We start from the raw sequence: 14,182 nt of genomic DNA, 5'->3' as shown, positions 1-14,182 counted from the left end.
GCAGCAGAAATCCAGGTTTTCTAGTTTACAGGAGGAAATGCAAACAAATGCATTCTGCTGTAGTTAAGTTACCTGTTTTTTCAGAGTGGACTTGTTTCTTTTCTAGTATCATATGCAGGCATTTCATCTCACCTCACTAAACAGTATGTGTATTTTATTGGATTTTCTAAGAGTTTTGCAAAGGGACATTTGTTTCTTTGTTAGTAGTCTGGACTTGTTTAACTTATCCTTCATTAGGCTTGATTTTTGTATTCTAAATACTGTGCTCTGCAAGGATAATAACTATGTCTAGGGATCAAAAAGCACTTTGCAAATATGAAGGGCCAGACTCTGTCATCCTTTGCTCCTGTTGATTTCAGTGATACAAAGGACTCTGCAGTATGCACAAGTGTCAGCCTGTGTTGTGTAAACTTTGTGTTCCCTTTGCGCTGTTAAGAAAACATGTTGCTCCTAAATTTTCTGTCGGTAAACTACGGTAGAGGCAGCTTAAGCAATATATCCAGTGACTTGCAAGGGATTTAAGAAATTGCATCACCCAAGTGAACAGCATGTACATGATTTATGGGGTAATGCCTTTGGCAAAAAGTAAGAATCGAGCCAGTAATTAATGTGTGTGGGCATCAGCTGGTGATGTGGGGAAAAAAAGGCATTCTGTGGGTCCCAGTTTCTTCACACACCACCAGCAAGCCATGCTATTTTACAGCAAGAATGAAAGGCTCTGGGCCTCTGAACTGCGAAGGTTCAGATGAGCCTGTGCAGTCAGAGCAATTTTCTTGGCACCCTGTATTTCCTTTTAAGCCCATGTATTAATTCCTTCCCACTGTGCTGCCACTGTTCCATCGATGTCAGCGAATCGTGAAGGTGCATGGGAACATGCTTGGCAGCCCACGATGGTACCTGTCCCAAGAATGTTTTGCAGTAACTAAAGGAGATGATACAGTAAAAGGAGGTAGCTCTTAATGCCATTTCGAGGAAACATCCAAAATGCCCTGCCCCTATTTCCATATGAGAGCAGAGAAGGATCTGGCTGGAATACATGTTAGAAAGTAAAAAGAACAACAACATTTTCCACACTAAATCTAAAGCTTTTCTTCACTGCTGGGGAAGCTGCATTTTTTAAAATTCTTTTTTTGACTCCTGGTAGCGGAGAGGCATGACTTATCCCAGCAGCAGTGCCCAGTCTGGAGCAAGGATTTGCATGCTGGTGTTCCATATCCTGCCTCCTCCACTGTCCTTCAGCCTCTGCAGGCAGTCTCAGTCTGCTGGACTTTGAATAAATGATTGTCAGAGGGGAAATTTAGAGGATGGGAGGCCCAGAGTCAAATCTTTAGTCTGAATCAGAAGTTTGTGAGTTTGTGTGGTTTGTAGTGGGTTATCTGGCGGAATCTGCTCTGTGCTGAAGGCGAGCTTGTTCTATGTGTATCCATGCACAGTTTTATAATGCAGCAATGCTTCTTACAGAAAGGCCCCAAAGTGCTTTTAAGTGAAGATCGCTTTCTTTCATAGGTCTCTGTTAAGGTGAGGAAGGTTAAGGAGCTGAGCTGGATATGCAAGTCATGCTGGAGCTGACCTGACACAGGCTGACTGCAGCAGACTGAGAATTAAGCCTCTGTGATTGGGTTTTCAGAGGTTAATGAGTGTCCCAGCCTGCCTGAAAATTAGGATCATATGCACCTGTGACTTTCAGCTTTCCTCTGTATAGACTGTACACAATTTTAATTGTCATTATTGTGTCCCTGCTTAGTTGTCATTGCATTAGGCTGCATGAACAGAGAACAAAAAGGGCCAGTTCTGCAGCCTGATTTATCAATTAGAAATGTCACTGGGTGGAAGGAGGAGGTGGATCCTGCACTCACCTCGGGGAGCTTGCTCGGTGCAGATCCGATCTGCACAGCACCTTGCAAAAAGCACTGATAAGCTGCTCAGAAACAAAGTAAGCCACAATAAACATCCCTGTGGGTGGAGAGTGCATCACTGGCGTGACCCTGTCATTGTTGTGCCTCTTCCAGAGCGCGACGCTGCCCTGGGGACCTTGCAAAAGAATCACACCTTTGTGAAGGCAGGAAGATGCACCAAGCTTGCAGGGGGAAACATGGTTTTATTTGAGTTTCATTTTAACAGCTCACAGGCCTTGTCTGTGCTAGCAAGTCGTATTTCATTTCCCACTTTTGCCACTAGTTTTGGCTCTATTAGTAACAACAAGAGTGAGAGCAGTAATGCAGATAACCATCTAATAGCTCTCAGCATGCTGTACTCCATAGAGCTCCTTGACTTGCCTTGTTTGTCCAGCTTTGGAGCGTTGCAAGACTCTTTTTTCCCCAGACACCTTTGTGCTGGTATCTTTTTGCAGTGAGTATTCTCCTGTTAATTATTTCATAGACTCCAAAATCTGGGTGCACCTTGAACCTGGGGTGTCTGGATCGGTGTCTGCAATGAAGCGGGTGCTGAGAAGATGGCAGTCAGCGTGCCTTACAAAACCGAGGAAACTGCTGTTGGGGTTCACAATTGTAAATTAGGTTTTATCTCTCAGGCAGACACTTAAAACCTGTTTCAGTTTCCTCTGGATCTTGTAGGCAATTCTTCATTCACTACTAGCAATGCAGAGAAATGTAGAACTGTTCATGTTTGTGACTGAAATACAACATGCTTCTAAGAACAATAATGAACAGTTTTTATTTCTGTTACACAGCACTACAGATACGTATATTTTTCCCTAGAAAATAAAGAATATTCCCCAAATTATGCTGGGATGTCATTATGAAAATAACTACCTTGTATTACACGAACTACAAACTCTTGCAATGAGCTCACCAATGAGAAGTCTTTAAAAGTCTCTCATTTTAGACTTGCAACAGGAAATGGCAGCAGGAAGCGAACTGAAGGGGTTGGAGCTTAGTGCTCTGTGTGTGAGCGAGGGGATAAAGTACTGGCATTTGAAATGCTGATGCATAAATAGCAATCATTTTCTTAATGATAAGGTTTACCAACATGCAAGCATTATAGTTTTGAGTTCTTTTTAAGGTTATCTCTTCCTGATGAAAGATTGTAATCTGCATCTGCTCTAAACCAGCGGAACTCATGAATTCGGTATAGTCAGTCCAGCACATAAAAGCAGAGTTTGGCTGAAGGAGTTTTAATATCTGAACTCAGATGCATAACTGAGCCCAGCTAAATAAAAATAGCTCAGGGAAAGCAACTAGATTGGATTGTACAGATAGAAATTTTTGATGTGCATGTATTCGTTTACTTTTGATCTGGAAGAGAGAGTTTGAAAAGCAGTCTTACTGCTATCAAGGATTTGGAATATGCTAAAGGTCAAGGGTCTTAGTGTTTGGTTGGGGCCCAGATTGTACAATGCAGTTAAAAAAATAAAAGGTTTGGAATTCCCCTTTTATTTGTTTTAATTGTCCTATAATAATTTGCAAGTCAGATGTTGGTTGCACTGTGTTTACTCCCATTTGTGTACTGGTTACTGCTGCTCTGCTGTGAGTGATAGAGGAGTTTCATGTTTCTCTGGGAGAAAAGTGCAAATGGACTGTGCTTTCCCCTGCCAAACTCTTATGGTGGCCACATGGACATCATGAATCATCGCTAGGACAATGTGGGTGGTGGAGGAACAACCCAAACAGAAAGCCTACATCTTTGGAGTAGATCCACCATAAATCTTTCAATTCAGCCATGCAGTGTAAAGAGAGGAGGCAGTGCTTTCTGTGCCCTTTGAACTGATGCAGCTGTCAAGGCCTCTGAAGCATGGACACTCAAAGTCCATTTAACAAAAATAAATCTTTCCAACTCTAGATTCAAGCAATGGAGTTTTAGTTTCTTTTTCCCTTGAGTTTCTGCATGTCTGTCACCTCAGTGGTCTTTTTGTGACAGTGGTTTCTTAGGATGCTAATAGCTAGAGTAGGTGAGCTTGAACGTACTTGAATGTCTGCTGGTCTCAGGACAGCTCACCACAAGGCAGGATCAGGACCATTGTGTTCAGTGTGTCAGTGGCAAGTTGAGGCTTTCATCTGCACAGTGCCCAAAATGCTGTATCTGAATGGAGGCACTTGCCTCCATACCCTAGAAACGAACCACAGAGCCTGTGCTAGTGCCCAGGATACCAAGAGCCATGAGACTTTCTTCTTCCCTCCCTTGCGTTCCATCTTGTACCTCCTCTGGCTCCATCCTGTACCTACTTTGTCCTACCTGGCAGCGTTACTAAAATATCCAAAATATGATTCACAGAGTTTGTTGCTTCAGGTACGGCAGTAGCATTCATGTCTTCATGCACAGCAGGAGCTTGAGGTGTGCATCAGGCAGCCAACCTGTGCCAGTCCTCTTTGAGGTTGGGAACTCTCTGCTTCTCGGGTATATATTTATGTGTTGCTGTCTGTCAGGGATCGCTGTAGGAGATGGGCTCTCATTGCACGTCCAACTATGCTAACTGCAGTGGCTTGTGTGCTTAGAAGCACCCATGACAACATGGACCTGTTTTATCCCAACATACTCATTTACATGCCTTGCAATGGCTTGCCTATCACTGGAATAAAAATGTTAACTATTCTGACAATAGATTTACTACTTCGCACTCTCTCTCTGATTTCTGGCACTTCTGTACATCTCTCATTGCTTTATTTTAACTCTGGGAAAATAATTTTATTTCTTTGAAATGTGTTACTTTTAGAAGCAAACAAGCAGGCTCTATAGTGATTTTGCTCTCAATTTTGCACTTTTCAGTATTCCTGCTGCATCACAAGCTAGCAAATAAGCACAGAAGCGCTTTCTGGTTTTGGAATTTCCATTTTCTAGAAGAAGTCTTGTTTATAAAGCACAATAAGTTGGGCCCAATGATGCTGTCAATCTTTCTGTACCTCTCCCTGCAAAAGTTAAAAGGAAATCACAGCTCCCTAGAAAGATTTTATATTCACAACCAATGGCTTGCAATATTGATGATTTGTTAAATATATATTTAGATATAGTTAAAACACACAATAGATTTAAAAAATACAGAAAATCAAGAGTTTATAGTTTCTTACGTCATTCCCTTCTGGCCTGTAGCTGTAGCAGGAGCTCAGTAATTCTGGGTGTTTGGGCATGGGACTTGCCTGTGAAAAGCAGCCAGAAAGTTCAATGAAATGGGATAAATACTTTGTTAATAGTGTGTGAGAGTCCTCAGCAATCAGTTCTGGATCAATGAACAGCCAGGTGACAGTGGGAGGAGTGGGGCAGCCTTGACAAGCATGGCGTTAAAAGAGGTGATGTTTTACTCTGAGCTGAAGCTCCTGGGGAGGTTGAGTCCACAGTAGGTGTTGCCCCAGACCCATGAATCCTAAGGCACATAGTGGCTGACATGTTATCCTAAGTAAAGCCACTATTGTAAGTGCTCTTCTATGCAGTAAATGCCTTTTACAGTCCATATGTGTTGTAATTGTGTAAGTTGATATATATTTGCTCAAAATCAGCCAAATGTCTTGAAACATGAAACAGTCTTCTGGCCAGGACAATTCACTGCAGAACACTGCAATGGGATGGTGTTATGACATGTATAATGTGAATAGAAGGTGTCTTGCATATTAGTTTTGATGACAGTGAGGAGCTAGGGCTGAGGATCATGGTCCTTTGTGGGAGATATGAAAGGAAATTATAAGGCTGTCCACAGCAATGTCCCCCTTTTCTATCAAGTCTGAAATTTCTCACCATGCCCTAAATAGGGAACTAAATGCCTGTTAGTAGTCTGACAGTTTCATGAATGATCAAAAAATTCCCCAGGAATGCAAAAAATAGCAAACTTTTCTCAACAATTATCCCTTTGAACTTAATGATGCAAAATTAATGGTGCAAATTAAAGATAAAAAAGATACCAAAAAGTTCTTTAAAAACTTTTAATTTTTTCCCAGAGCCATCCAAAAGAGATGTTTGATATTTGACCCCAGTAAACAACTTTAAATATTTAATGCAAGCTTCAAGCTCCACTTCTCTCACTGAATTTCTAAATTAATAAACTGAAATTGAAGGTTTAAGTTATGGAGAATTGAGAGGAACAGGATATATCTTAGAACTAGGATCATAATTCAGTCACAGACACTATCCCCTGCAGAACATGCATTTCAGTGTAGATTTGTAAGGCATCTTAACCCGAGACAAAAACCCAGCATCTGGAGAGAAGAACCCAAAGTATTGTTGGGGTTTTTTAATGGGAAAGGCTAATGGAAAAAGTACAAATATCTGGGAATAGTTATAGAGTTAGCAGAACTAAGAGTCGTACTGTGATCTTAAATGATTTGTTTGAAACACATGAGGTTCTAGAGAGTATATGAAATAAATTTGCTATCTTGCTATTTTCTTGATAGTTTAGAACGAGCACTTTCTCTGCTCCATGCAGTCTGTGGCTGGAGTTCAGCATTTAAAGCTGAATGTATATCTTCTGCACTCTAAACCTGCAGAGTGATGGGATGAACCAGGGGAATAAATTACAGATGTCTCTGTTGGGAGGCCTACCTGATTTTTGGATTAGCTAGAGGTGATCACTTTCCAGGTTAATCTCCCCTCCTCATGCCTCACAGTGCACTGAAGTAAGGTAGCAGCAAATTGGAGCATGGGGCCTGCTTGGTAGTTCTCTCTGCGAAAAGATGTCAGGGGTTTTGTTCTCTTTGAGTTTTCTGCTTTGTCAGTTCTTTCTAAGCAAAAGCGGAAGGTGTCTAAGCAAATCCCACCGTTTGTGAACATTGAAGAGTAACAAGTATGAATCAGGAGGATTAGATTTTGCCCTTTTTTGCTGTGCAAATTATAAAGTTTCAGGGTAGTTGGGACATCTTCTGCTTCTCCTTGCTATTGTAGCTGCTGAAAACCCAGCAAACCCGAAGGTTTACCCCCTGGCTGAAATGTGCTGCCTGCCCCAGGTGTTCTTGTAATCCCATGGGGCAATTGTCAGACATTAAACAGGATTTCAGAGAAACACTGCAAAACAGGAAAAAATCTAAGGATCACACACACAAAAATGCAAAAGAGTGTGGCTGCAGAAACGGAGTTGCCATAGCTGTTAGAGACTCAGCGAGACAGGGTGGAATCCAGTGTTTTGGAAGGTTTCCCCGTATGACACAAGATTTTGGAATTTTACAGCTGGTAAATCCTTATTAACACAGGCAGCCACTACTGGCCTGGATTCCCTGGCTCACTGTTTACTATGGGGGCGCCTAGTGGAAGTATGCCTGGTCCTGATTATTCAGCTTTGAATCTTATTTGTTTAAAGAGAATATTAAAAAATAATAATAATTCTTGGAATAAACAAAAGGCAGAGAGACAAGCTCCCATCACCTGTTGACAGAAAATTGATCATGTAGAAAGCTGGCACGGGGAGTGGAATTCCCTATTCTCCCACTTAGTCATCGCATCCTGGTGTGACTCATTTTATTACATGGAGGTTCCCAGTGGTTTTATTTTGAGAGGAGCTTTTGTTTAATAATTTATACACACACACACAAACACACGTATAATCTTAAAAAAACAACAAATTATTTTGATGAATTGTCACAAAGAATCATTTGGAAGAGCTCTGGAATGACAGACTGCCCCTGCTGCTTCACTACTCAACTACTGTATTTATGTTTTATTTTAGAATGAATTGAATTCCTCAACAATAGATGGGGAGAAATCTTCTCTAGACTTGTTCTCACTGTGCAAAATGTCAGATTTGGGGCTGGGCTGAATGGCGGATGACTAATCCATTGGCCTTTTACCTCCCAGACCTTGACTTGTATCTTTGGCCTTGGTGACTCAAACTTATGTCCTCAGTGAAATGAAGGCACTGGCCTCAGCATATCATAAACAGAGCTTCATTAACTGCAGTGGGCAGTCTTCAAAAAGAAAAAGAAATCCATGGAAATCAAGCTCAGTGAAAAATTCAATAACTTTTGTGAGTTGTAAATTCATTCATGCTGTGTTTGCTCTAAAGTTTGAAAACTATTCTGAAGTAAAAACTTAGAAGGAGACAACTGCTTAGGACCAGATGCTGAGCAACCTTGCACTGACATGAAGCAGAGTAACTTCCCAGCTGAAATCAGAATTCATCCCCAAAAAGAGCAGCAGAAACTTTGTGTGAGTGTTGCCATGCCCATAAGGTTTCTGCATCGCAGAAGTTGTGCCTGTTCTGCTGGAAAGCATTCATTGCTGTTTACTTTGTTCTTGGGGTGGCTCTAAAAAAACTTGACTGTTTTCCAGAGACGCCTGCCATCTATTGATCAAAGCTGACAGAGATAATCGTCGTGTGTTTTTGGAAGACCTTCCAAGAAACACTGTGAATAGGGACAATTCATTGAAAGCCCAAAGGGAACTCTGCAGAATTGTGTGGTCAGAGCAGCTGTCCCACTAGCTACCAGGCTTAGTTTCTTTGGGGAACTAGCATGGTTTGCTGCCTGGGAAAAAGGTAACAGGTTGTTCATTAAGTAATCTGTGTAATGCTTGACTGAAAAGCAATGTACATTTTCAAGCATAAAATCACATGCAGGCACAGAATCACATACAGAATCAGCACAATAGTATACTTAGTCTTCAACTGGAGAGAACTGCAAAGAAAATTTCCTGAACCTCTCAGTCCATCAGTCATGCTTGTTCAAATAAAGCAGTAAGTTTGTTTCTCTGCTAGTTACTGACCCCAAAGTCATGAGTAAGGGATCGTGAATAATGTGTAAAGGCTGTAACTGGTTCAGAAAACCTTTAATTGGCTAATTAAAAAAAGCCCTATAAGGGACTGCAGAGAATCACCCAAAATGTTCCTAATGCAGACTGACATTTTGATTTGCCCCAAAGTTTGAAGCAAGACTTTTGGTATGATCGCAGTTTGAGTTAGAGAGGGTAGAATTACTTTCTTCCAACAACTCATTCATTCCTCCAAAGAGTGCTGACACAATCAGATCTCTCATCAGGGTTTAATGCTAAGTCTTATAGCCCTGAAGCAGCACAAAAATCTCTATTTCCTGAACATTTCACTGACCTGTGGTGTTAAAGACTTGCCAACTAAGACAAACCATTAAATGAGCAGGGAACCACAACAGTAAAAATACTGCATGAGGCAGCCATGGCTGGTAAGACCTCAGGGTCTAAATCCAAAAATATTTTATCATCTTTAGTGGAACTACTGCTCATTTCAAAGGCGCAGATTGAATTCCCCATAGTGGAGGTAGAATTTGAGACACACCACACATGTGGACCTGGCACCAAGTTCCCGTGTGATCTACACACGTACCGGGACATCCCTGCAGCGCTCTGGCTGGTGCGTATCACTGTCAGGACCTGAATGCGACCTGCAAAGTGCACGTTCTCTGCATCTGTGTGCTCACACTCTTACAGCACTTCGGCAAAAATGGTGCTGTTGCTCTTTTGCAGTTTTCTTACTTTTACTGTTGAAGCAGGTTTAATTACATGCAATAAACAGCTATGTGAACTTGTAGAGTTAAGATTAAGTTATTAGTCAAGCTGGGGCTTAATCTTCTTGGTTTGCATTTAGGGAGGGGACCGGTCATTTGTCCTGTTTGTGGCATAACAGAATTACTGGGTAATTAAGTCCAGAAGGGACCTTTGGAGGTTACTGAGCGCAACCTCCTGCTCAAAGCAAAATGCATCTGTAGTGTTTAGGCACCACCCGGGTTGCAACAGTGACAGTGGAGAAAAGGGCCTACTTCAGTGTTCCCAGGTTGTGACACGTTTTGTACTGGGGCTGTGCTCTACCATCATATCAGCATTATGGTGTTTAGCGCATCCTTACAATAAAAATGCCGTTTTTGCTGATGACTTTCTTCAAACACCCACTCTAATTTCCTCCTAAAAAAATTCTGATTTATCCACGTTCTAAAGATGATGTGTGTGTCGACAGTTTGCTGCAAGTATTCTCTGTTCAAAATTTCCTCAAATTGTCATACAGATGGGCCTTAGACTTCTCAGTTTATTCCTCCTGCTCTCCATTAACTCTCTGACAGTGCATAATCAAAAGATTTCTTTATTACCAGCAAAAAGGATAGGTTAAAGTAGAGAGAGACTTCTGAATGCAGTTGTATTTTTCATTTTATTCACAGCCTCCTTCATCCTTCTGCCAAAAGCTCACCGTAATATGCATATCCAGAGGGGTTAAAGGAAAAGCAAATATTGTCTTGAGCTAAAGTCTGTACATTCACATCTATAAAAGTGAAGCAGTGAGACAGATGGAGCCACATCATGATATTTAAGCATAAAGGTCAGGGAGTGAGCTGCAGAGTGGTTGTATTCAACAAGGCTTCAGGGCTTAAAGAACAGGGATTGCTGCTGCTGATAGATTTGTTAGAAACCTGTTTAGCTGCCATGAGCACGAATATATCCAAACAGAAGCATTTATCATAGTTAGAATGATAACCCCAAATACATTTATTTCTTATTTGGTTGGGTTTATTCTTGTTCTTACTCTTAATCCTCACAGACTTTGGACTCAGCCTAAACATCATTTGATGGTTGGTTTTATGGTTGGCTTCATTAGCTTTTAGTGCAATTTCAGTGGCTCGGTTACTAAATCAAATCCGCTGTGATTGTGGTTGCATATGCTTCACAGGCCTCTTGAATATAGCAGATGACTTGGAGGCCCGTTTCTCCTTTATTTTATGCATTTTGGACCAACAAACCCTTTTGATTTCTACCTTCTTTGTGAAGTTAGTGCTGTTGTATCTGCACAGACTGTTTGAATTTAGCAATACAGAAACAAAGATGAAAACATTCTGCCTGGAGGAAAACCAATGTCAAATATTCCCACTTGGCTGTCCTTGTCAAGACATCTTCATATTGCATTGCTTAGACAGTTCCCGATGTGTATCTCTATCAGAGCTCTTATTTTATGACATATTTTGTTGTTTCCTTTTCACTCCTCTTTTCCTCAGAGAACTATAAAAATTTATCTTTCTTTTTTTTTTTTTTTTTTTTTTTTTTAATTTTGTTTTGTTTTGGTTTTGGTTTTTGGGGGGGGTGGGGGGGTTGGGAAGGTTCCTTAACACATACTATGATGGCTTCTTTTCACAAAGATCACCTAGAAGATGAATCCCCCCATTAAGTATTTACTGCCTTGTCATCAGACAATGCATTTTGTATTTGCTGGATTAAACCCCCAGTAATTGCTGGCTTCCCCCTTGCTGGAGATGTTTACAATTTCACCAATGGGGAAGGGTTAGCTGTGTTAATAGAGTATAGATTTAACCTGCAACAGTCTAGAGCAGTGGCCAAAGTGAATGCTTATTGTTAAATAATGAAGTATTTTCCCTTCTTTTGCACAGCGGTCCTTTGGGATGTGAGGGCTAAACAGCAAATCGGGCAAGAGCCTTGCTGACTCTACACAGCCTGCTCAGGCTGTCTCTGCTCCAGCAGTCCGCCACTGATCCACGTGTTAGTGTAGAAAAGACAACTGACTCACTGTGGGGGAACTTGAAACGTTTTTTTTTTAAAAAAAAAAAAAAAGAAAAAAGTCAGAATTATTTAGTGTTTCTCCTTGTGCCAGAAAGCTGTGGCAGTAGTGGTGTGAGGTGGTGGAGGCGTGGGCTCTCCTACCCTGTCCTGCTGTGAGGCTCTTCCTCACCGGTAACTGTAGGATGGAGCCAAACTTCCAGCTGTTCCTCGGTTGTCTTCCCTTCTCCAGCGAGAAGGATTGGGGATGAGGAGGCCCAGCCGGTGCTGTGTGTCCACTCCTGCCCCGCCACAAGCCAGGCACCCTGCCCAAACACCCCGGGGAGCCAGCTCCTCCTAGGGAGGAAGGGGCCAACTGTTGGCGGCGGCCTCAGGGAAAACCCCTCTCTCCCTTGTGTGTGTTTAGGGCCCAAGACGCGGTGGAGTTGTCTCAGGTGTGGTGCAGGGTGCTGGGGGAGGCGAGGTCCCACCTGCTGCGGTGGGACCGACCCCCAGGCTGCAGGGACGCAGAGCTGGGGCAGGCAGGGCCCTCCCTGGGGCTGCGCCTGGCCCGGCCATGGAGCAGCAGCTCGAGTCCCTCTCGGGGAGAGGGTGCCCGGAGAGCCAAACACATCTGTCAGCTCATTGTCTGCGCAGAGTGGAGAACAAAGAGGAAAACAACAGCAAAAATGCAAAATGCATTTAAAAATACTCTTTCATTTCCCTTTTCGCCAGAAGCAGAAGTACTTAAGTAACAGAGGACAAAAGCAGCTCTTGCAGTATTTCCAAGAATTGGGAAAAATAAAAAGTCCAGTGAGAAGGTCTGTTTTTAGGAGACTTCCACCCCTGTCCTGCCAAACCTGGGTGTTGCAGGCTGGGGATCCCCCACAGAAACACGCCTGGGAGCTCCCTTCCCCTCTCTAAAGTAAACACCAGCCTTCTGGCTGCAGTATTTCAAGTCACATCGGTTTGTTTGGATACATGTCCCCTCTTCATTTTAAAATAAAACTTTCAGAAAGGTATAAGGCAATTTTTTTTTCCAATCAGTATTTTTCTTCTGCAAATTGCTTAGCTAAAAGGCTCAGCAGAATATAAAAATCAAAGAGGTAGAGGTTAAAATCTAAAAAAAAAAAAAAAAAAAAGGCACTAAGAAAGGCATTGCTAGAAGATGTTTCTGGGAAGTGTGGGCGACAGTAGATTTAAGAAATATTTGTAGCAAGATGAAGCATCCAGTCTGTGTACAAATGTCCTGTCACTACTGATGTACTCTTATAGCATGGGGGTTACTTTGATGGTATTCCATACAAGGGGATCAAATTTTATTTTCCTCTATAAATACAATTTTGTGTAACTCAGAATGGAGACAAGCTGTGTGGATGTAATTAAGAGCAGAACGACTTCCAGGGGTTCAGAAGTAGAGGCTGTCACACATGCAATGAGGTGCTTTTACACTGAGTAGAGTGAATATTTGGTGCTTTATAGTGAGTTTAGGATTGCCGGTGGCACTCTGTCACAGCCCGTAGTGGTGGCAGTGCTGAGGCACAGATCCACTGTCAGAGATGTTGGGGTTGTTCCTCAATCAGAGGAGATGTATTGCTGAGATCATGGCTGAGTTTTTATCTTGTATGTAAAAGAAACAAGTATAAATAGTAAGAGGGCACGCATAATAGATATAGATATCAAGCACTCTATATATCTGGTTTCCCAATTACCATAAGAATCTGTCCCTGTTGAACTACTTCTAGAAAAACCTATGCTCCTGTGAGAATTCAGAACGTCTGCCAGTTTCACAGTGCAGCACCTCTAAAAATCAGCCCTGAAGTGGCTCAGTTTGCTTGCTTCCATCTCCATGTACCCTCTATGAGATCTGGATTTTTAGCTAGTTCTTCCTCCACCTCATTGCCCATTCCACCACTTACTACACTAGTGGGGAGCCATGTTGTCTTAGCTTAAAATAGTGAAAAGTTTGCTGAGCTGCTGACCCAATGTGACTGTTAACAAGTTATCTGACCTTCTGATGCCCTCCATCAGTCAAGCTGGCTGAAATCAGGTCTGGTAAAAAGCAGATGTTGCACCTGGGCTAAATATTTCATTCCTCAGTTCAGCTAATTTCTACATAAACATTTAATTTTCATATGCATGTAAGCTTTTTCCTGGCGAGAGAAGTGTTCAATTATGCGTTTAAATTAAATGCTGTTGCTTTTGGGTAGGACTAGAAAGGTGCTTGAAATTAAGTCCAGTTCAGTACCTTTGCTAACTCGATGCCCCTAATTTGTCTCCTTAAGTCAAGCTTTATGATTTAAAAAAAATACAGTGAGGTTAATATTGTGATACTCTTCTAGATGGGCAGCAGATCTGGGAAATGGAAGCAACCGTGGACAAAGATAAGAGCCAGCCTGTAAGTATGCAAAACATTGGATGTCCTCTCCTTGAGCTTCTCAGACAGCAAGTTGTATTCAAGGATTAGTTTCCAAAGAGCGTCTCAAAAGCAGAAAGAGCAGCTATCTTACTGCTGTGATGAACAAATGTCAAATGCTTCAGCAGTAAATGTGTTGCAAAAAGAAACTATTCATTTAGCAGTAACCCACAGCAAATTGAATAACTGCTAGATTTTGTGTTCTTGCAGAAGACTCTATTGTATCAGCCCAGTCCTCTGCAGGATGCTGGCTGTCCTGACTTCCTTTCGCCTGTATGGAGGTCTTGGGTGCTCTGTACTTTGCAGGGCAGGATTTGTACTATAGTATTTAAAATGAACATTGATCTTTCAAAGGAATGAGCCTCTTTGTTCACTTTTCTTAATGGGACC

At 42.0% G+C, this 14,182-nt stretch overlaps 1 protein-coding gene across 3 annotated transcripts in view; it reads left to right on the top strand.

Moving 5' to 3' along the window:
• Positions 1-14,182, top strand: part of NFATC2 (nuclear factor of activated T cells 2) — a 94,734-nt gene that overhangs the window by 48,996 nt on the left and 31,556 nt on the right. For all 3 annotated transcript variants that reach the window (XM_042801179.1, XM_042801177.1, XM_042801178.1), the window contains exon 7: positions 13,719-13,774. In XM_042801179.1, the coding sequence (XP_042657113.1) occupies positions 13,719-13,774 (56 nt within the window). The remainder of the gene's footprint in view (positions 1-13,718; positions 13,775-14,182) is intronic.

The sequence above is a fragment of the Tyto alba genome, unplaced genomic scaffold (genome assembly GCF_018691265.1).
Source record: "Tyto alba isolate M040663 unplaced genomic scaffold, T.alba_DEE_v4.0 Super-Scaffold_33, whole genome shotgun sequence".
NCBI lineage: Eukaryota > Metazoa > Chordata > Aves > Strigiformes > Tytonidae > Tyto > Tyto alba.
The sequence above is the reverse complement of the archived record's forward strand: the minus strand, read 5'-3'. Positions and strand labels throughout refer to the sequence as shown.